The 21,951-nt window shown below is 47.6% G+C and overlaps 3 protein-coding genes across 3 annotated transcripts; 2 read left to right on the top strand and 1 right to left on the bottom strand.

Annotated features, from left to right (window-relative positions):
• Positions 1-549: 549 nt before the first annotated feature.
• Positions 550-5,655, top strand: LOC124481784 (KH homology domain-containing protein 4-like). The gene is made up of 14 exons (XM_047041994.1): positions 550-725; positions 1,384-1,669; positions 1,753-1,872; positions 1,976-2,049; positions 2,135-2,187; positions 2,303-2,508; positions 2,869-3,077; positions 3,460-3,520; positions 3,790-3,847; positions 4,114-4,349; positions 4,485-4,598; positions 4,704-4,774; positions 4,865-4,974; positions 5,317-5,655. Exons 1-14 carry the CDS (start codon positions 697-699, stop codon positions 5,439-5,441), a joined length of 1,752 nt encoding a protein of 583 aa, XP_046897950.1. The 5' UTR covers positions 550-696; the 3' UTR covers positions 5,442-5,655.
• On the bottom strand, positions 5,548-12,043 carry LOC124481783 (fibronectin type III and SPRY domain-containing protein 2). Its single transcript, XM_047041993.1, has 13 exons — positions 11,933-12,043; positions 11,302-11,607; positions 11,043-11,138; positions 10,548-10,781; positions 10,413-10,435; positions 10,020-10,141; positions 9,666-9,830; positions 9,117-9,251; positions 8,767-8,920; positions 8,021-8,154; positions 7,436-7,568; positions 6,953-7,129; positions 5,548-6,253 (listed from the first exon to the last, which is right to left on the bottom strand). The coding sequence occupies exons 2-13, from the start codon at positions 11,581-11,583 to the stop codon at positions 6,001-6,003; spliced, it is 1,908 nt and encodes a 635-aa protein (XP_046897949.1). The 5' UTR covers positions 11,584-11,607; positions 11,933-12,043; the 3' UTR covers positions 5,548-6,000.
• A 1,233-nt stretch (positions 12,044-13,276) lies between these two features.
• On the top strand, positions 13,277-20,837 carry LOC124482176 (WASP homolog-associated protein with actin, membranes and microtubules). Its single transcript, XM_047042586.1, has 11 exons — positions 13,277-13,940; positions 14,756-14,929; positions 15,220-15,370; positions 15,589-15,758; positions 16,294-16,468; positions 17,537-17,721; positions 17,997-18,083; positions 18,387-18,482; positions 18,846-19,251; positions 19,505-19,662; positions 19,780-20,837. Exons 1-11 carry the CDS (start codon positions 13,374-13,376, stop codon positions 19,930-19,932), a joined length of 2,322 nt encoding a protein of 773 aa, XP_046898542.1. The 5' UTR covers positions 13,277-13,373; the 3' UTR covers positions 19,933-20,837.
• The last annotated feature ends 1,114 nt before the right edge of the window (positions 20,838-21,951 follow it).

Here is a 21,951-nt window from a genome sequence, read left to right as displayed (position 1 = left end):
TCATGTTCTCAGGCGGCATGTGTGGTGTTTGACTTGGATGAGTCAGGAGATGAGCGGAACTGGCCTGTGGGACAGCAGCTGAAAGTGGAAATCTTTTTTTTATGATGCTATTTATTGAGAACAACATATATCCATTGTGGACTTTGTTTTTTAAACATGTTTTCCCAAGAGAGGAAGTCAATGCATCAGTGTCCTTATCCGATCGTCAATGCCGAAATTGCGTCCATCCAGCTACACAAGCAAGGTCCAGACCCTTGTGTGCAGATGAGTAAAAAACAAAACAAATACAATCTCCAGCGTTTCTTCAGGCTAGGTCAACATCTACTTAGGCCTACTCTCTGAATATTTTAATACCGGAATTTAAATTTGAATTCTGGCATGGCCCATTAAGGATATAACATACGCCTACTGAAATAATACAAAGGTTGTATTTCTTTGTCCTATATCGAATATATAAAATTACGCTTTTCTCATAGGGTTTCGAAAATGTAGATCACTAACCGACTTCTCGCGTTATTGCTCGTGTTACACAAGAGCGTGACTGTTTTTTTTTTGTAACATCCGGCTTTTCTTTGCGACAGAAACCGCCTTTACGTCTCGCTTCATACTAGCCGCTGTCGGATGAAAAGTGAGCAAATGCAACGTTGACCAGGAGATAGCTAGCCAGCTAAATTCCTAAACAAGCTGAATGCTGTGATGTCTTCGGGGATGACTGGACAAACGCCGTAAGTTTTACGTTTCATAATGTTCAACAAATGCAGAGTAGTTAGCACTAGCTTCAAATGCTACGACGTTAGCTAGAGCTAGCTATTAGCCACGGGTGCCATTGTCGAACTAACCACGAATGTTAAACAAGCAACGCTGCAATCAATTTCAGCTGGCCGACGCGAAAGTTAGCGACATAACTTTGTTCTCCAAAGAAGCATAATAAGGTAGAATAGCACAATTGTGCCTTCTACATTGTATCCGTTGAAGAAAATAACTTTCATAAGGTATACAATAATCTAGCTAACCACTCAAAGGACTAGCTAGTGGTGGCTAGATATCTTATCAGGCGTTTTGCTAGCTATCAGTTTAGCCAGCTAACTCAACTAGGCTAACTAGCTGCTAGTTTTACGTCGTCAGCTTTTTTGCTAATGTTAGCTAGCGTAAATAAATACACTCATTGAGCTTCTACAATAACAATTGTGGCCGCTTTCGCACGTTACACGTACTGTTAGCCAAGTGGAGGGTTAAGAAAGCGGTCTCTCTTAAATTATGGTTTCCCGCTAATACCACCCTCCTAGATAAATTAGTAGTGGCTGAACAGGCTACAGGTTGTCGAGAATGCCGAGGCCTACTGACCCTACACACACGTACTAACCAGAAAACGTACCCACACAGGTGCGTTACAACTAGCAGATGGGACCAGCCCGCCCAACCCAAACCGAGGGTGGATGTGATGCAGGCCTGCGTGGGAAACTCGTCGCACCCTAGTGTCCCTGCTAGCTGCACGTCAGTCACCAACCAGAACGCAACCCAGAACAGAGGGCCCGGGCCATTGCCGTCCGATGGGGACCAGACAGCCTCACAAGGTGGAGTGGAGATGGCTGCAGCCATGGCGGCGAAAATCAATGCCATGTTGATGGCAAAGGGAAAGTTGAAGATTCCCCCACCGCTACCGTCTAAGGTACTCAACAGTAACAGTGGTTTTGGACTGTATTTGAATAACCAGGGAAAAGCATTAGTAATGAGTTATGTATCATGTTTCAGGTACCTTCATGTTTGTCAGTGTCCAGTACAGCAGAAGAAACTGTAGTCACAGAGGTAGACATAAACGATGTCCCAATAAATTGTAGAAACCTTCTTACCAAAGGCAAAACTCAAGAAGAGGTAAGTTGATACACCTGTTTTACCTTTTTTTATTTTTTTTTTATCCCATTCCAGAATCCCATGTCTCTTGTGACCATCTTTTATTTATTTTATTACACTCTAGATTCGCCAGTGCAGCGGGGCAGTAGTCTCAACCAAGGGTCACTACATGAGTGATATGGACAAAGGAAAAGCAGTGTATGTATTATGTTGAGATTGCTTCCAGTGCCTATATTCTGTTGGGCGTGTCCATGTTGTATTCTAATTATCTTTCTTTATTTAGAGAAAGGCCTTTGTATTTGCATGTCCAGGGCAGGAGTCAGGACGAGGTGAATAGTAAGTAGTGCAACCGAACCATCAAATCTCTTAACTGAGTCAGAGTTGGTCTGGACATGGCCGTTTCCCTCTCCTAACCCTGTAACACAGAGCCCATCTCTCCCTGTGCTGCTAGAGGCCGTGAGAAGAATTAAAGAGATCATCTCTGAGGATGTGTTGCGGACGGCCGCAGCTCTGGGAGGGCAGCAGGTGCCCATCATTCCTCCTCTGACTCTCTACCCCCAGCCCTCCCGCACCTCATCTGCCCCTCACATGCCCCGGGCGGCCAGCGGCAGCTCCTCCACCCCCCAGGGACACAGACCTGCAGCTCCACACTCAGGGGTAGGCAGAGCCGGCTCCTTCACAGAGACATGCTTAGAGACAGAGGGAGATGTGTGATGGTGCTAGTCTTTGCTGGAGGTCAAGAAAGTGAGGCCAGTTAAGATCATTTGGCCTTGCTGAAACCCACCTCCTACAGCATGGCAGCAGGAAGAACGACTCTGCTCTCCAGACACAGCCCAGGGTTACTGTGCCTGCTCACAACTCCTGTCTTTACTGGTCCACATGACCAGGAAGTTCCATCACTCCCATGTTTCTAAACACCCAATCCTTCAACTCTTTATTTCGGTGGTTAAACTCATTCGTTTTAGTCAAGTTCCGGTTCTGGTATGATGGACTCACATCTCGCCTGTCCTCTCCCAGAGTTTTGTGCACACAAAGATCTTTGTGGGTCTGGACCAGGCCCTGCCCTCCTTCAATGTGAACGAGAAGGTGGAGGGTCCTGGAGGGACGTACCTGGGACACATTCAGACGGAGACGGGGGCGCGGGTCTTTCTCCGGGGGAAGACCTCAGGCTACATCGAACAGGCGTCCAGAAGGGAGTCCTTCGAGCCGCTCTACGTCTACATCAGGTGAATGGAACATGCTGCTTTTAATGTGGTATTAACTTGCAATTTAGTACTGTGCAAAAGTCATAAGAACCTCAGTATGCCCAATAGCATGACTATTGTGTTACATATTTATTTTTGCCTTCTGTATCTGTGCAACATTACATAATTTTTTTTCTGAAAGCAATTTTTTGCTTTATTTTAACATTTCATTTCACTTGTGCTCAGTATAGTAGGTGGTGTTCACTCGCATTGCATCTCCTCCACCCAGTGTGTGGTTGAGTTCCCATTTCATCCTGCTGTTAATAGACATGCCACTGCAGCTTGGTGAATCTGGTTTCCTTGGACCTGACAATGATCAGTAGGTGTGTTGGAAGAGTTACAAATGGTTCCTTGTGTCTTGCAGCCACCCAAACCAGACAGGACTGGAATCTGCAAAGAAGCTCACCGAAAGTCTGCTCGAAACAGTAAGTCCTACGTGTCTAACATTCACATCTTTATGAAGGACAAGAAATAAAGTTGGAGGTTTTAGAAGGTGATGCTGCTGAGGTTTGTAGCGTTCACTGATACCCACCTCCTAGATGAAACAGTAGGGTGAACCACCTGGGCCTCGAGTCGTGGATTAAGAGTGCTCTGCTCCTACTGACAAGAACACCAGAGTCTTTGTTGTTTGAGAGCTGTTTGAGGTTCCCAACATGTTGCGATGCCTGTTCTCAACCTGCTCATCTTCATCCAGGTGAGAGCTGAACACTCGCGAATGGTGTCCGTATACACAGCGACTGGTTCCACACAACGTAAGTATACCCGCAAACCAACCTGCTGCACAGGTCTTCTTGCAAAGAAAAAACGTGTGTGTGTGTGTGTGTGTATATATATTATTTTTCTTTTCTTAATGTAACCACAGCTAAATACTACACCCTGACAAGCTAAGGGCCTAGCCTCTGTAATGATTCCTTTTCTGTCACCCTTAGAAGCAGTTGGAATAGGTCAGGGCTGAGGCCCTGTGCGTTGCCCCGAGAGAGGCCTGGTATTAACTCCATGTCCTGTACTTTTATTTCAGCATACGCAGCACATGGATATCCACCTAATAGCAATTACTCTAGCCAGGGATCCTGGTATAGCTACCCTGCAAATGGGTATGCGGGCGGCTATTCACCGTACCCAGGATCCAGTGGTTATTGGAGTAGTGCAAATGGTGCCCCAAGTCATTCTAACCTGTCGACAACCCCTCAATCTTCTCAGGCAATGGTTCAGTATCCAGTCTGTCCTAGGAAACCGCATCCCTATCTAGTACAGGTATGGGATCCACAGAGCCCCCGCCCCCGCAATTCACATCCAATACTTGCCAAGCCAACCAGCTGTGCCTCTGAGTTTTGCCACTGTGTTATTGAGTGGGAGTCCAGAGCCCATCTGTGTTCTTCTGTCTCCAAGGACCCTGGGAGTACAGACTCTGAGGCTGACGAGGGCTCCTCCACCAGCCCACCTCAGACAGGAAGTCCCAAGCGACATTTCCAGGAAGAGGCCCAGGACGAGCTGGTGTCTCAGGTGAGTCTGAGCCGTCTACAAGCTACTCAGGAAGTGCTGAACGCGAGCCTCTTACCAGGCTCCTGTTATACACCAGCCACGACTTACACTCTGCTCCCTACCCAGCCTGCTGATGTCCCGGCTGCAGAGAGATCACCCCCTCCAGCACCCTCCAGGGTGGAAGAAGGAGCTGAAAGGTTTGTCTCTGACTCCTGATTCCTATCCCCCTTTTTATTGGCTGTTAATACCTGGATTTTTGTGAGTATTCTTTTGTGTCTTTTCGTCAGGCTATTGATGCCGCCGCCTCCACCCATGCCCTCTGTGTTCGCTGCGCCTCCAGCACGCAAGAGAGCCCGAGAGCCAGTGAGCTTGCCCCCCAGCCCCCCCTCAACCATGGGTACGCAGCGCTGCAAACACACCCAGCCCTCACCCCCCCTCTGACTGACCAGACTAGAGGTGGAACCCTGTGTGAAGGCCAGACTGCCTGTGCTAACTAACTCTCTTCTTCTATATGTCTGTGTCTTCCTCTTGTCTTCTCTCTCTCCACATGTCCTGGTCCTTGGCTGTGCTGCTGTTCCTTGGCTGTGGATCAACTTCCTGACATGGGGCTCCTCAATGGCTTTCTCTGTCAAAAACCCCTCTGTCCCTCTGTCACACTATTTCTCTCCCTCTCTGTCACTTGTTTCTTTGTCCCCTCTCCTCCTGTCCCTCTCTCCCTCTCAATGTTGATGCTTTGCAGAAGCGCCGGAGGAGGAGAGTGTGAAGAAGCCTCGGGTGGTGCCCGACGCCTCGGGCCTGGTGCCGTACGGAGGGGACTCCTCAGACGAGGAAGAGGAGAGGACGCGCAGCAGTAAGATGGTGTAGCTCCCCCTTCCCTCCTCCCCTGTGACCAGAGAGCTCTCCCATTCCCAGGAGCAGGTCATCCTGCCCCTCTGACCCCCCCTGGTGGACAGAAGGAAATTAACCACCATTATAGTCACAATAGATCGTTCATTCAAGGTAGTTTAATTTCATTTATTTTAAAACCATATGCTGTTTATGAATGGGCTTGCCTTCAGATTCTCGTTACTTGCTTTGCACCAATTACTGATATATATTGTAACTTTTCTTATCTTGGAAAATGGTGTAAACCTGTTCCCATGGAATACTGTAATAAACAATTGGAAAAAAAAATTAAGTCTGTCAATCCTTTATCAAGAGAAGACGTGTGACCTGATTTAATTTAGTATCCCTGCAGCTGGAGAAGCCAGGTTACATTTACATTTAGTCATTATCTAGAGCGACTTATAGTAAGTACAGGGACATTCCCCCGAGGCAAGTAGGGTGAAGGGCACGTCAATCGATCCGGCAACCTTATTACTCGCCCGACTCCCTAACCGCTCAGCCATCTGACACCCAGCTTGAACATGTTACAAAACTGACGTCAAATCAGTTGGGTGTAGCGAGGGGTTGCCATGCCGTTGTGAAGCGTGAGCACCCCGGGGTTGTCCAGAGCGAAGCAGGGGTGGACGTAGCGCTGGAACTGGCAGCAGAAGGTATGAAGGTGCTGCTCCAGGTACACGTTGAAGAAGGACAGGGTCCCCTGGCCGTAGTCCAGCAGAAGCCCAATCCTCACTGGGTTCACTGTGATCCGGATGTCGGGACTCCAGCCGCTGTGCAGGAACTCGTACTTGTGCCTGTTTGACAGAGCGACGTGGGGAGTTTTAGTGCATCAGACGACAGGAAGTTTATGGTACATTTAACGACAAAATGGGGATTCCAGAACAGCATGGCTGAGGGGGTTTAGTGTGTGTGCAGGAATGAAACGCACTACTAGGTAGTGTTGTTTTTCCTCCAACTCAAGGGGGTAGAGCAGAGATGTTGATGCTTAATCCTTTCCGTAAACTGGTGGATCAGGAGGGGACAGAGTCTTGGTTCTGCGTAGGCACTCAGACATTAACTAGGCCAGTGCCAGACTGGAGCTTCAGAAGCACATTCATGTGGTGGCTTGTGTGATATGTCTGTATGAAGGATCTGCCGAAAATGACAATACAGCTGTTCTGCTTTGTGCAGAACAGAGTTGCTATGGCAACAGCTATACGGCAATGACATTCTGTTCCACGGGTACCTAACTGAAGAATACTTCCAACAAGGCATTGCTGTGGAAAAACTATGAAAAAAGCAGTGTCTCAAAAAGAAAACAAATATTTTCAACGACCAGAAATAATCCCACATCGGCCTGCTTTTCATACACAGAAATGGGCGATAGACCCCCTTGGAATGACAGGCATACGTATTACCCTGAGAACAATCCCAGCAGCTGAACAGAGTAGGAACAGTTGACCACTGATCTGTCAGTGCTGATCCAGATGGGTGTTTCAGCTCCAGACTCTTACCTGGAGGGGGTGAGGGTGTGCCTCATGCACCAGGACGTGTTGTTGCCCCCCAGGTAGGAATTTCTGGGCGTGTCCTCGTACGCCACACCAATCCTGAACTCTGTGTCATCCTCCACCTCCACCTCCCAGTAGTGTCTGCCTCGCACAGGTATCAGGTCCCCCAGGACTGCTACGCATCTACACTCCAAAACACAATACAAATACACAGTTATTATTATTATGTATTTAATCATAAGACAGCTCCACAGTCAGGCCAGCTTGCCTGGGTCTGGGACGAGAATCTTAGACGGGCCCCCCTGCGCCCAGATCTTCCCTTTTCCCTTGCTCTTCCTTTCCTCTGCTCCAATCCTGCCCCCCCCCCCCCCCCCCCCCCCCCCCCCCCCTACCCTGGGCCCGGGACAACAGATCCGTTTGGCCCCTCCTATCGGCGGGCCTGCCCACAGTTACGACAGTGGCCCCCTATGGTGGTTTAACCTGTGTTACCCTGCAAAGGTGTTGTCATCAAAGGCCATGGCACTCAGGGGCAGTTCCTCGTCCCCATAGAACATGCTGAAGCCATCCTTAGAGAGCGACAGACAGGGATGGGCTGTGTCCTCCAGCAGGTGGAAGAATGTGCCTACAGGACACAAACACTGTTCAAGTACAAGTCTTTTATTTTCAGATGCACAGAACAACATTAAGTCAGACTGGGCACTGAAATTCTTAGGACAAGACCATGCAAAGCAACCTGGCATAACATATAAGTACTCAGAACATAGATTACATATATGATATGATATAATTTAATAAACCTCCTAAATATACAAAATAATATACAATACGGTATACTAAACCATAATAACTTATACTAACCTTATAAACCTATACTGACCTAAAGACAATTGGGGTAACAATTGGTGCAATTTTGCTGATGGTCCAACCAGTATCAATGTCCATTCACTGTCAGCATGCAAGCACACATGCTCACTTAACTGCTCACTTAACTACTCACTTAACTGCTCACTTAACTACTCACTTAACTGCTCACTTAACTGCTCACTTAACCCCACAGCATGGTGGGGGTCTCACCTGTGGTGGAGACAGTAAAGGCTTCACTTCTCTCACTGGGACCTCCAATGTTGACTGCCCTGACAGACAGCAGGAAGGTCTTACCTGCCTGCAGCAAGATCATACTCTCACAGGTGGGGATAGCCACGATGGACCTGGCAACACACAATATGAGATTTAGTCATTTACTTATTTTATTTAAAAGGGACTATGTCTAGTTTAAAACATAAATGTAAGCATTTGATGCAGCTTATCAGATTATAGCATCAAGCTAATTATGTATCAGTAACTTTCATTTAAGGTGAGAGACTTACTAAGCTGTAAAGAATTGTTTTATCCAGTAAAAAAAAAAATCAACGATGTGACCAGAGTTGACTGAAATGGAATGTGAAATGGACCCAGGCTGAAAGGACGAGGTTCCGGCTGAGAGCACTGGAGGAGGCCTGACTAAGAATAGCTTTTCTAGGACACTAGCAGTCTGAGTCAGCAACTACTCGATCCTGGGAACTCATATCGCCTAAAACTGCTGCAACAGAGGGACTCATTTATGAACGTTCTGGAAAAAGAGGCTTGTTAAACATGATGCTACCAGGACCTCCTGGGATGCTGGAAGTTCTTTCAGTCCTAGATCACTGAGCACTCCAGATGAGACCTAAAATACAATCCTGTAGGTAGTGTATGTTGTTCACCATTGCTGAGCCACTTATGCAAAACAATACATAAGACAGTGATGACAGAAAGATTTTCAAATTTTGAGTGTGTCTTACTCAGTAACCCCACTCTGTTCTCCATCTGAGCCCATTTCGCTGAGCTCCACAGTGTATGAGTCAACTGGGTTTGTATTTCCTGACTCCCAGCGAATCAGAGCAGCCTCGGGGCAGCTGGTACACGCCCTCTGTTTGATCAAGGGAGGGGAAGGGACTGGGGGGAAGAGGACAGAGCTGGGTGAGGCTATGAAAACAAAACAGGAGGATCCATTCCACTCAAAGCAGAGAGAGGATGCCAAGTGTCTGGCTGGATGTTTTATGCAACCTGTCACAGCTTTACTGAATTTAGAAATTTCTCTGCGTTTTCTGCTGACAACATTCTGGGCTGAGTGCAAACTTGTGCTAATTACCTGTCATGTACAGGGCCTTTTCGCTGGTGGGGCTGATGCCTGTAGTGTTGGTAGCTGTCACCCAGAACTCATACTGAGCGTTGGGCTGCAAGTCTTCCACAGTGCAGTGGGTCTCCTTCACCTTAACCATGGACACTATGGGGAAGATGACAATCACAGGTGAAAAGGTAACACTTCAGGGAACGGAAACACTGGAATGCAGTAAATCGGCACAATTATAAATAAATACTTCCGGAGCAGTAAATCAACGTAGCATAGTTTTTTTTCATGTCTCCCGGCTTTCCACTTAAGTGGAAACTTTGCTGAATTTCGAAAGATCTTGTGACTACTCATGGAAGTTCTATGTGGGCGTGCCCTACCCTGTGGTTCTAAGGTGTTCTATGTGGGCGTGCCCTACCCTGTGGTTCTAAGGTGTTCTATGTGGGCGTGCCCTACCCTGTGGTTCTAAGGTGTTCTATGTGGGCGTGCCCTACCCTGTGGTTCTAAGGTGTTTTATGTGGGCGTGCCCTACCTTGTGGTTCCAAGGTGTTCTCTGATGGTGTGCCCTACCTTGTGGTTCCAAGGTGCTCTCTGATGGTGTGTCCTCCAGCACTGTTCTGTAGTACAGCTCATAGTATTCCACTGTGTCATCAGAGAACAGGCTCCAACACACACGCAGGGATGTCTGGGTGGCAGAGTTGGGTGACTGGGGGTTGATGACTGGGGCCGACGGAGCTGACAAGATCCCAACATTAAAGCTACTCAAATCCTAATGTCTCCAGGCAACCACAACACTTATCATCATTCATAATCATGTGGATGAACAGAACCAATGATGATTTGAAAGCTTTGATTCTGGAAAAAAGAAAGAAAATAACATCAACTGAGTAATTAAAAAAGCGTTAAGTTGTCTGGAGGTCAGACCTGGTACGATGTTGATGGAGTCCATCATGGTTTTCACATCTGACATGTCAGCCAGGGGCGTGTCGAAGGATAAAGAAGTGGCTATAGTGAGGTCGACCTTCTCTTTGGAAAACTCCTCCATTCTAGTTGGACAGACACACACGAGTTGGGGTAAAGCGAATCCACTCCAAGTACGTTTGACTTGCGCCATGCTGTTCCAACCATTTGTCTGCATCACACTGGACACATTAGACCTTTATCCACTCTGATGCATGTGCATGCTTATGAAGTCATGAATGAGGAGGTGTGATGTTTAGAACTCATGCATTGAGATATCACAACAAAACCATTATCTTTCATTTTAGTGTAAGCCAGTTCAAGACATGGCCACTCTCAGACAACACTTCATACTACCTCTTAAGGATGGGCGTTACTCCCTGTCAACGACAAGTAAACAACTTATGATTTCAACTAATATGGCATTATTTTTTAGGTTTAAAACCATCAAAAGAGCTAATCACTTTGACGGAAGGCAGTCCAGGGGCTCACCTGTAGGAGGAGGCGTTTGTCCTGGACACGGTACAGTGCCTGAGCTGCCTCGATGAGCTCTTTGGAGGACTCCAGGGTGCGGCCGCATCCCAGCAGCTGTGTGTACAGAGCCTCCAGCTTGTTCTTCTTCTCCTCCTCCAGCCCCGCGGCCCTGTCGTCATAGCGATGAGACAAGGTCTGCAGGACGTCGTTGTAATGTTGCTCCAGGTGTTGCTCTTGACGACCGAAATTCTCCTGAAAGAGTTTACAAGGATGTCAGGCTACAGAGGTTGGAACCTTACATTATATTTACATGTATTCATTTAGCAGACGCTTTTATCCAAAGCTACTTCCAAGAGAGAGCTTTACAAAAAGTGCCTAGGTCAAGGATCATATACAACGAGATAGCCCCAAAAACATGGCGGGAAGCCAAAACACGACGCATACATTGTGAAAAGCAAAAAAACCTTGAGGACTTGGTTTGTGATCATCTTGAGTTCCAGGTGAGACTTTTACCTCAACGGTGAGGAATATCTCCTCAAGGTGACCTGCAAAGTTTTCCATCTCAGTAACCTTCTCCTGTAGCTTGCTTCTGGTCTCATTCATGACATTCTGAATAAAAAAGAAGGTAAAAAGATCAAACAGCAGTAAGCGTGGTAATGATTTTTAAAAAATGATTTATGATGATGATTTCTAGATGACAGAGATATGATGGGTTCCTCCAGTGTATTCAACACAAGGTGTTAAAAGCCCCCCCAAGATATCTGCCCCTTACCTCGTCCCCATCCTCATCAAAAACATTGTCATGTTCGTCTGAGGTGGGAGAAACTGGCTCTTCCTCGTCTGACGTGACGCACGCCTCAAAGCTCAGAGACTCGTTGGTGTCCACGGAGAAGCGCTGGAAAGTTGAAGCCACTGTCTTCCGTCTCTGAGACACCACCACGAAGGGCTCAGTAGACAGACCAGTTTTGGAGTCCCCGTCGTGATCCTCGTCTCCACTCAGAACCTCCTCCGTGATCACATCCAACACTGCCCCTCTGATATCACACACATCCATGACGAGCAGGGACCCTTGCTGTCACTGTGGGAGTTAATGGCCAGGTTGAGTCTATCAATGTGGCCAAGCTCTGTGTTACAGCGTTTGCTAACCCTTATGGCGTGGTTAAGTGTAAAACAGTGGCTATTTGGAGTCCTTTTTAAGACCTTAAGATAGTTAGTAGGTTATACAGTGATAATGTATGATGATTTTTACCGATAAAATTACACACTGACAACACAATACCGGTACTATTTTTTAAGCTTGCTCGAGTTATCAACGGAATCCATGCACTGTTATAGTAATCGATGTATGTTGATGAAAATGTATTACAATTTGTTAATAGGATTAGATTTTAATTTCTGGTTACCTGGATGATAAATCATTTAGTAATTTTCCTGTTTAATGTTTCAGCAGCGTCGATTTAAGGCGGCCATTGGCAATGTTTTCAGTCAAGCATAGCAAACCGAGTTTGTGATAAATATAGAAAGGACCTTAACAGGGAGCTCAAGTGTCAATATGAATATTCGTTACAATGCCAGTTAACCAGCATTAATGACGATTTAGACACAACGTTACTCAGATTGAATACATATGGAAGCAAATTGGTGACAAAATGTTTTGAATTTTAAAGGGAATTGAATATTTAATATTTTAGTTCAATCACCACCGAATTGGTTGGTTTTGAATTCACCTCTTTAAAATATGAATTTATTTAAATGTAAAAAAAATCTTATCAAAAAATCAAGCTTCAGAAATTCAAATATAACACATTTCAGCCTGCTCAAATTCGACTTTCAACCTTTTTGTCGTGTTGTGTCTGAAACAAAATATTGAAGAAAAAAAAATAGTTTCAAAAGGTTGTTAAAATATTTTCGCAAAAAGGTTCGCCTTTTTGCGAAATTCGAAATCTATCAGTAATTAAAAAGCAATCCAGCACTTTGTCAGTGCAAATTAATATCAGATGGTTCAGTCCCAACTGATGGCCTACAAAAAGGTCTCATTGCCAATGTGTCACACAAGACACATCTCACAAGGGGTAAAAGCAAAGAGCTGTCTCAAGTCCTTCGCAACCTAATTGTTGCAAAAAATGAAGATGGCTTTGGTTGCATGGTGATTTGCTGCAGAGAGCTGTTTGACATCAAGGCCGGTGATAGGTACTGGATTGAGGAGGCAGGATGGTCTCACTATGGGACAAGGAGAGAGTTCAACTCTTGAGAGTGAGAGTCAATACCAGGAGATAAGAAATAAGATTCATTAGACCATGGAGAATGTTTCCCTTTGCATCTGGACTTCATCAGATGGGTATGGTCTGCCCCCTTGACTGGCCTGGTCGAACCTTGAATTTATGGATCAGATTATTTTTTTTACATTGACATTAATATCTCAATTTTAAAGAGGTACATTCTAAAACAACTAATTCGGTGTTCTTTAAATTTTTATGAGTATACAATTGTTTTTAAAATTCAAAACATTGTCACTGATTTGCTTGCATACACGTCGCACTATCATTATTTAAAGTAATCTGTAGGCCTAATATTCGGAATGTATTTTGCGAAAAACAGACGTACTACTCTTTTCAGCCCTCTGTTGCAAGGTTACATTTTTATCAGCCTAACTATAAACTGCTTCGACTGTGGTGTCCATAAAGGTATTATTATAAAGGGGTGTGTCGTAGACGCGAGGTGGAATTCCCCGGTAGTCATGAGGAAAAGGTCAAAGTTGAGGGTAGACGAGAGCGAACTACGTCATACAAATGGCGGATGGTGTAAACAGAGCAACGAAACACAAGTTGTACATGTTTTCTAAAGATGAATAACGTGGACTGCGAGCGTTTAGACAGTTTAGATGGTTGGGTGGCTATAAAAAGTAATATATTTGAAGAAAACGAAATATTTAAGCTTGGATTTATAGTAGAATGGAATGCTATCGAGTCTAAATTTGCTGTCACCTGTCACAACAGAACTCTTCAGCGACAGAAACGGAAAGACGAGATTGCAGTTAGCGACAAACAAACGAGCTGGGCTGGATTGTTCTCTGTCAACGATTTAAAAAACGTTCATCGTCAGTTTACAGGTGTCAGTGATGTTCTGGCACCAATTTTTCCAGACTTGTCAGACTTTGATGATGGTAACATTTGGGACTTATTTCTGAACCGTGTATCCAGTCCCGAAGACGAAAGGGACCTTGATACACCTTGTCGACAACTTGAGAAATACTTCAGCCATGCAATTGATATCTGTGGGCGAAAGATTGTCCTCGACTCACTATTCTCCCAAGATGAGCGAGATGTTGAGGAGTACTTTGAAAACCTTCAGGAATTCAAGAAGAAAACGATGCAGGAAGAGGTGACCAGAGCCAAGGATCTCCTGCAAATGGTGAGGGCAAGATGTTCACTTTGGGAGAGACAGCGAGAGATGGGAGACGTAGAGACGTGAGGTTGAGGAAGATGATGGGGGGAGGGGGGAGGGGAAACAAGGAATTACTGACTGCTGAGGGAGATGAGGTGAGAGATGAGGTGAGGGATGAGAATGTGAGGGAGATGAGGGGTGTGTGAGAGAGAGAGAGAGAGAGAGAGAGAGAGACTCAAGTGCCTCAAATGAAGTGAGTCAGACTGAGATTGTTCACTTAGCGAAGTTCTTCAAGGCCTTCTGCTAATCCTGCTATTCCTGTTCTGCTGAAGATTCTACAATGTGAAACTGAGTCATCTAAATGCCATCCCCATTGTGTCCATTTACACAGACTCTAGTCCTCGTTTGGCCCACAGTGTGCTGCCAGTTTTTTGAATTGATGCAGCTCAGACTATATTTGCACAGTTATAGCTTGCAATGTGGAGAGTTGCACCTGTAAAACAAATGCTCTGCAGAAAATTATGGATATCAATCCCCTGATTTGTTAGTAATTAGAGACAAGGTTACATTAAATGTAACATCGAAGTGAGATGCTATACTCTAACAGAGGCTGTTATGTGAAATAATCATTTGGGGTGACACTTTATATCCTGGTGCATGTAATAATATTTAATTAATGAGGCCTTTATAAGTTTTGAGTCTTATTAACACATTTTTATGTTAACAAGCCATCTTATAGATGCCTTGCTACGGATTAACCAATGCTTATCACTGGTGCCTAGATCTAGAGTCACCTAGATCTCATCATCATTCGGTGTTAAGTGAGAGCCTGTCTCCTACAGATGCAGCAGAGCCACAGCACTGCTGACAGGATGGTTCTGCTGCTGCACATCTATGACCAGGAGGACCAGGCTTACCAGGACCTGGTCACCGTGGCAACGCACTTCTTCCAGTACCTGTTGCAGCCCTTCAGAGACATGCGGGAGCTGGCGTGCCTGTACAAGATGGAGATCCTGGTAAAGACCCATATCAAGTCAAGTTTCATTTGTACAGCCCTTTTTAAAAAGCAATGTTACATAGGGCTGTACGTATACGCCCTTAGAACTGCACCTATACCAACCTAATACAAGGACTGGTAAAGTGAAGTTCCACAGTACATCTCTACACTTGAGTCTCGTCTAGTTCAATCCTGAGGCTGAGAAAACGATGTCCCTGTGACTTGAGAAGCCACAAGTCAGAGAAAGGTACACACACAGCATACTTTAAAGTTGTTGTTGACTTGTTTGTCTGTTGGGAACCTTTGCAGAAGTCTCTGGAGTATGAGGATCTGGGTCCTAAGAGAATCGAAGCTCTGGAGAAAGAGGCGGAGGAGTGGAGGAGGAGAGCAGAGGCTGCGGTGTCTTCCATACAGGACATCACTGTCAGCTACTTCAAAAAGACATCAAAGGCTCTGGCCGGTACAGTTGTGTGTGTGTGGGAGTGAGGGAGCCACTGAGTGTGTGAGTGCATTGTGTGGTAGCACACTCCTCGTTGTCGAGGAGCACTCCAAACCAATATCGGCCGCACTACTTCGGGAACACCTGCACACCAGAGAGTTGTGCTGGTCCTAAAACAATAACCAGGGGGTGAAAAAAACTGATGAGTGTGCGTGTGTGTGTGTGCGCACGGCCCTCAGGCATGTTGAAGCAGATGGAGGGGGATGAGTGTCGCTTCGGCCCTGCCGCATGGGCATCCGCGGCTCCCAGGATGGAGAAGCTGCGCTTCCTGCTGGCCAAAGAGACTCTGCAGCAAATGAGGGCCCAGGAGATGTGCCTGAACCGCAGGAAGGCCAGCATCAGAGGGCAGGTCTGTGTTTGTGTGCGTTGCCATGTTTACACTGGGTCAGCACCAGGGTTGCCAGGTTTCTGCTCTGGTTCATCTATCTGCCCACAGCGTCCTGTTAGCGGACATTGATCTATTTATAGACCTGAAAGTCCCCACATAAACCTCCAACTGCTTACATTACTATACTGAGAGTAGTCTAGTGAATGTGACAGTTAAGATATAGACATTCAAAAAATTCATTCACCCTAGATGGCTGTTGTGGCAGTTCCATTATTCTTTAATCCATTTGATACAGCTAGAACACAATTACGAAGTCTAATGTGTATCCAGCCCCATCAGAGCCAACTGTGCATGTGTGTGTGTGTGCGTGTGTCTGTGTCTGTGTGTGTGTGTGTTGTGAGATAAGTGAGCTACCCCTACGCAGATCTCAGGGATTTGTCGATGAGTCACGGAGCCAACAGGAAGTTCCTTCGATAGCTCCCCCCGCGGCGTGCCTGCCAGCGTGCAGCCCAACCCTGGTCGTTGTCGCACTGAGCCCCTGTGTGTTCTACCCTAGATGAGGTCTCTCTCTCAGGAGGGATCTGGACCTGGCCAGCAGGAAGCCGTGGACCAGCTGGAGTTGCAGTACTACGAGGCCCAGCTGGAGCTGTACGACACCAAGTTCAACGTCCTGAGGAACGAGGAGCTTCTCCTGGTGGCCCAGATAGGCACTGTGCGCCGGCAGATGAAAGGTACGCCGTCGTCTGTCGCTCCCAGCCGCGGGAGTCACACACGGGCCCTGGGTCACAGACGGGCCCTGGGGTCACATGGCCAAGCGTCAGTCGTACTTTTGGCATCTCTGATCGTGCTCTGATACAACAGAACAGAGGGGTGTGTCTGCCTCGACACCGGGTTTTAAATAATCTCGCAAAAGCATATTTACTTTGGGGTAATATTTTATGCATGTAAATGCCCACTAATTGCTGCTCGTGGGGAATAGGCTGTTTGCTTCCAACTTCCAAGCTTTGTGTGTGTGTGTGTTTTGGCTAGGCTCTGAGCACTCTGGGCATCAGATTTATTTTTAAAAGCAGAGAGGGAAGCAGAAAGTGGTACTTCAGCACTTGTCCAACCCCCCTTCCTCCCCCTCCCTCCCCCTTCCTCCCTCTCCCTCCCCCCTCCCCCCCAGGAGAAGAAGAGAGAGAGAGGGGACGACAGACTTGTGTGAAAGAGAGGTTCTGTCTCTGTGGAGTTTCTTCTCATAATGCCGTGACTGAGAACTTTCCAGAGTGCACACTGCTGTGGGTACTGTGCGTCGAGCTCAAGTCAAAATGTGGGGCGTTGTGAAGGAAAGCTTTAATGAACGAGGGGGGGGGAGGGGGAGGGGGGGGAGGGGGGCGTCCCGGTGGAGCCGTAGAGTGGCCTGCTAAAGTGCAGACCACACAGGTTACAGTTCCAACCAGGGCCCTTTACTGCATGACGTTCCCCTGCATTTCCCAAACTGTCACTATAGAAACTGCAAGTGGCAGCTCGGATCTGAGACGGATTCGAGAGACCGCAGATAGATTGCAGCTAGTTTGGTGTTTGTTATATGCTTTAGATCAACGCTTGTATTATTGTTTTTGTTGATTTTATGTAAAGCACTTTGAGCTGCAATTCTTGTATGAAAAGTGCTTTAGAAATAAAGTCTTAATTACTTACTATAAAAAAGCAAACAATCCCCCCCCCCCCCCCCCCCCCCCCCCCCCCCCCAAAATAAAATAAAATATATATACGTATATAGATATATATATATATAGAAAGATCCTGTGTGTGTGTTCCAGAGCTGAAGGAGGAGGTGGTGTACTACGACGTGTGTGAGGACCCAGAGGAGCTCCAGAGCCTGGTGCAGACAGGTGTCTCCTCTGACCCTGCCCCACCTGCCTGTCACCTGAGACGCCGTCTCCAGGCCCTGGAGTCCAAGAGAGGAAGCATCGGCGCCCGCAGGGCCTATCTCCGCAACAAGAGGGTAAACCAGCCTCCTCTTGCCTGCGTGTGTTTAGCGTGTACATTTACATTACAATTTACATTTACTCATTTAGCAGACGCTCTTATCCAGAGCGACTTACATTAAGTACAGGGACATTCCCCCCGAGGCAAGTAGGGTGAAGTGCCTTGCCCAAGGACACAACGTCATTTGGCACGGCGGGGAATCGATCCGGCAACCTTGTGATTACTAGCCCGACTCCCTCACCGCTCAGCCAGCTGACTTTACCGGTGTACCTGTGCGTGTCCCTGCTGTAGGACCAGTGTGTGGAGGCCAACGAGCAGAAACACAGAGCCTCCCAGGAGAGTGGCACCACCTTCATCCAACACCACGGAGTCCACCTGGTGAGGAACCATGACAACAAGGGGGACCCACAGGGGGGGTAAAACCACCCATGGAACCACCCCACCCACCCAACCATCTCTGTCTCACCCTATCTCTCTCTCTCCCCCTCGCTCTCGCTTTTTTTTATCCATCTCTCTTCCCCCCCCCCCCCCCCCCTCTCTCTCTCTCTCTCTCTCTCTCTCTCTCTCTCTCTCTCTCTCTCTCTCTCTCTCTCTCTCTCTCTCTCTCCCCCTTTCTCTCTGTTCATCCCTCTCTCTCTCCCCCCTCTCTCTCTCTTTTCATCCCTGTCTCTTCACCCACAGAAACGAGAGAAGAGAAAAGAAGAAGACCAGAGGAGAAAGGAGTGGGTGGACGAGGAGAGAGAGAAGACGCTGAGCAGATTACGCTCCTTTAGAGAGGTGAGTCTCTCCCTATGTTTCTCTGTCACTCTCTCTCTCACTATGTCTCTGTCTCTCTCTCTGTCTCTCTCTCTCTGTTTCTCTCTCTGTCTCCCTATGTCTCTCTCTCTCTCCCTATGTCTCTCTCCCTGTCTCTGTTTCTCTCTCTCTCTGTCTCTCTCTCTCCCCAATGTCTCTCTCTCCCTGCTGCACCTGTCCTGTAATAAACCCTCTGCAGCTCTAACTCTCTTCCCTGGGACTGAATCCGTCTCTCATGTTTGAGCCTGTATCCATGCAGGAGAGCCTACTGCTGTCCCCTGTGTCTCCTATAGGTCGCTCCAGATGTACCGCACTCCTAAAGCATTCTCCTCCTGTCCTTTCCAGAAGCGTCCGGGACAGTATGTGGTGAAGACTCCTCGATCCAAAATGGCTGCACGAGAATCACCGTCTTCTGATTCCTCCCAGCCGCTGTCAATCATTAACCTCGGCCCCGCCCCCTCGGCTGGATCCCCTTCCCCCGCCCCCAGGAAACCCCCCAAGAAAAAACAGAGCGCCGCCAAACCCAGGGACATCCCGGTGACCATCTACACCCCTCAACCTCCTGCCCCTCCACCCTCCCAGACCTCCCCCCCACCCCCTCCTCCCCCTCCTCCCCCGCCCTTGCCCCCTCCTCCTCCACCTCTCCCTGCCCTCACACCCTCCCAGTCCCAGGCAGGGGACACGCCCAAGCCCCTGAGCGAGAAAGAGGCGGCTCCCTTCCCTGCCAAGAACACTCTCAAACAAAACACAGGTGAGCAGGTCTAACATTGCTGTCATGGTCTCTGACTGGGCTCATCGTGGCACACGTTTGAGTGGATGTCATGGTGTTCCTAGCAGCTCAGTATAGAGAGCATGTTCACAGGAAGGCAGCCTGTCAGATATTCTGACTGGTCCTAAGTCTTCTTCCTCCCTCTCTCCCCCTCTCTCTTTCTCCCTCTCTCCCCCACTCCTTCTCTCGCCTTCTCCGACCCTTTCTCCCTCTCTCCCCCTCCCTCTCTCCCCAGGGTCTATGGATGAGGTGCTGGCCTCGTTACAGAGAGGGCAAGTTCGGCTACGCCGGGTCCAACCCCCAGCTCTTCTGGCCCCCGGTGCCGCCCCCTCCGCCCCGGACGCCATGACCAGCATCATGTGTGCCATCAGACAGGGGGTCACCCTCAAGAAGGTGGGGCCCAGCCAATCGCGTGATTCCATTCAGCGCACGCCTGATTGTGCCCATGTGAAAGGCGTGGATGTGGCGTTGGTCCGTATCTGACCTGTTTGTGCTCCCTGAGGGGGTTAGGTGTGCGCGGCCCCGCCCGAGTGCAGAGACTCTGAGCTGGAGAAGAGCATCAAGGCAGCCATGCTGAGGATGAAGAGGGTGTCAGCAGACTCAGAGGAGGATGAAGACGGAGACAGAGACGGAGGAGGAGAGTCTGCAGAGTGGGATACCTGAGGAGACCACACTCACACACACACACACTGTCACACACTGTCACACACACACACTGTCACACACACACACTCACCCTCTCACACATTAGAAACCTATTTATAATCAATAATTATGATCAGTGATCTGTTCTTCAATTGTGCTGGTTGACGCTTGATAGCTTGACTGTTGATAGCTTCATAATGAGTCAGATACGAACATGGAGGCAGTGTCCCTGAGGTCTGTTAAAGTGGCACCATCAATCGCCTGGCGTCGGTCCACTAACCTGACATCTTGAATCCAAAGTATTTTTTCTTTCAAGTGTTCCAAGGGAAGTGCACAACGAATTGATGTTTGACCGTATCTGTTTATCTTCTACTCTACATCGTCTCTAATAATGTCCTCATGTCTATGAATTCAGAATGGGACTGTCCTTGACACGTCTCAGTAGCTAAACACTGAGCTGTGTTCAATGCCTCCTATATCATATTCTTGTTTTCACAGAGCTGGCTTCTAGCCTAAATTAACGTGCTGGTCAGCTTATCTTGACCTGACAGCTGTCTTTGAGAGGAGGTCACACATAGGTCCACATCCTAGATGAAACTTGATGTTCCGACTTCCTCCTGGATGTCAGGGGTGACGGTCCAGTCACTCGACTGTTGAGGAGGCATCAGGCCAGCTCGCTGTCCGTCTGTTTACATCAGAATGATGCACCACACTGGCTCCATCTGCCAGGGGAATGACAAGCGTATAATGTAGAGCACTGATTTGTATTACTTGTATTTTTTTTTTTGTAGCAGTTTGTCAAAGCTCACTATCATTATCTACTTTAAAAGATACATATTTTCAACCAAGAACATGTTGAAGTGCCTTGGGGATAAATTCATTCATCGTGAGAATCTAAAACCCCAATAAAAAGTTACTAAAGGTAAACCATTTTTTGATTGAATGTTGATTGTGTGAATGTATTCATGTCTTCAGCTTTACTTCCTGTCTGATAGTTACGCTTCCAGGAGCATCATGTTTCCAGGTAATCCATGCGTGTGTATGTGTGTATGTGTGTGTGTGTGTGTGTGTGTGTGTGACACTGGCGCCCTTTCTTCAGGTAGGAAGGGACACTCCTTGGTAGAACACAGCGCAGGTGTTAAAGGGCCAACCCTATTGGCTGCACACACACTGACAAGCAATCCCGGCAGCCTGCGTTACTATGGCAACAGAAAGTCTCAGTGGTGGTGGCCTACAGTGCCATCCCCACACACACACACACACACACACACACACACAGTGCAGCACACTCCCATAATGATGTTTTACCAACTCGCCCACTCACCAACCATCCCACAATGAAGCCTGGAAAGAGAGAGAGAGAGAGGGGGGGGGGAGAGAGAGAAAGAGAGAGGAAGAGTGAGTCAGAGAGTCAGAGAAAAGGCACTAAAAGACAGGGATAGGAACAGAAGCTCCAACTCATCTGAGGTATTCTGCGTCAGCGAGAGTGATGTTGTGTCATGATGAGATTTCATTGATCCAGGAGAACACCAGTCAGTCTGTTGAATACGGGCTTCCTGCCCTGTGCACATCTCTGGGCATCATCCACTGACCTTGTTGGTCCACAACCCCGTCACAGAACCAGCCTCTCAAATGAGTAGAATAACGGGTGGATAGAAAGACACATAGGAAATGGTTCCCAAGGAAACTAACAATAATGAAACAAGTTTATCGGGGAAAGGATGATTGACTCGTCTCTAATTAAATATCTTTTGTTCTGAGAGACAGCAGTGGACGCGTCTCCCAGTCCGTCATCTGCACAGCCACTTACGACCAAGCGCTCAATCAATACTTGGGAGTGAGTGGGATCAAGTTGCCGTGGCAACATGTCCGCTGATTCCACCACTGCAACCGTTTCCACGGTGGGAAGAGGAAACCTGGGGGGTGTGCCTCTTTCTAGCATGCCCTCGTCCACATCCCCTCTTCTCGCCTCGCCAACCTCTCTCCCTTCCCATAAGCCCTCTTCCTGATTGAGACACAGCCCTATCACCCAACCTT

The sequence above is a fragment of the Hypomesus transpacificus genome, chromosome 19 (assembly GCF_021917145.1).
Source record: "Hypomesus transpacificus isolate Combined female chromosome 19, fHypTra1, whole genome shotgun sequence".
Taxonomy (NCBI): Eukaryota; Metazoa; Chordata; class Actinopteri; order Osmeriformes; family Osmeridae; genus Hypomesus; species Hypomesus transpacificus.
The sequence above is the reverse complement of the archived record's forward strand: the minus strand, read 5'-3'. Positions and strand labels throughout refer to the sequence as shown.

Coding starts and splice junctions, on each gene's coding strand:
- LOC124481784 (XM_047041994.1), top strand. CDS start 697: ATGTCTTCGGGGATGACTGGACAAACGCC. Junction 726..1,383: donor GGGATGACTGGACAAACGCC/GTAAGTTTTACG, acceptor GTACCCACACAG/GTGCGTTACAACTAGCAGAT. Junction 2,509..2,868: donor CTGCAGCTCCACACTCAGGG/GTAGGCAGAGCC, acceptor GTCCTCTCCCAG/AGTTTTGTGCACACAAAGAT.
- LOC124481783 (XM_047041993.1), bottom strand. CDS start 11,583: ATGGATGTGTGTGATATCAGAGGGGCAGTGTTGGATGTGATCACGGAG. Junction 8,155..8,766: donor GAACAGAGTGGGGTTACTGA/GTAAGACACACT, acceptor GTGTGTTGCCAG/GTCCATCGTGGCTATCCCCA. Junction 7,130..7,435: donor GATGACAACACCTTTGCAGG/GTAACACAGGTT, acceptor TTTGGAGTGTAG/ATGCGTAGCAGTCCTGGGGG.
- LOC124482176 (XM_047042586.1), top strand. CDS start 13,374: ATGAATAACGTGGACTGCGAGCGTTTAGACAGTTTAGATGGTTGGGTG. Junction 13,941..14,755: donor CCAAGGATCTCCTGCAAATG/GTGAGGGCAAGA, acceptor TGTCTCCTACAG/ATGCAGCAGAGCCACAGCAC. Junction 19,663..19,779: donor AGGGGGTCACCCTCAAGAAG/GTGGGGCCCAGC, acceptor TGAGGGGGTTAG/GTGTGCGCGGCCCCGCCCGA.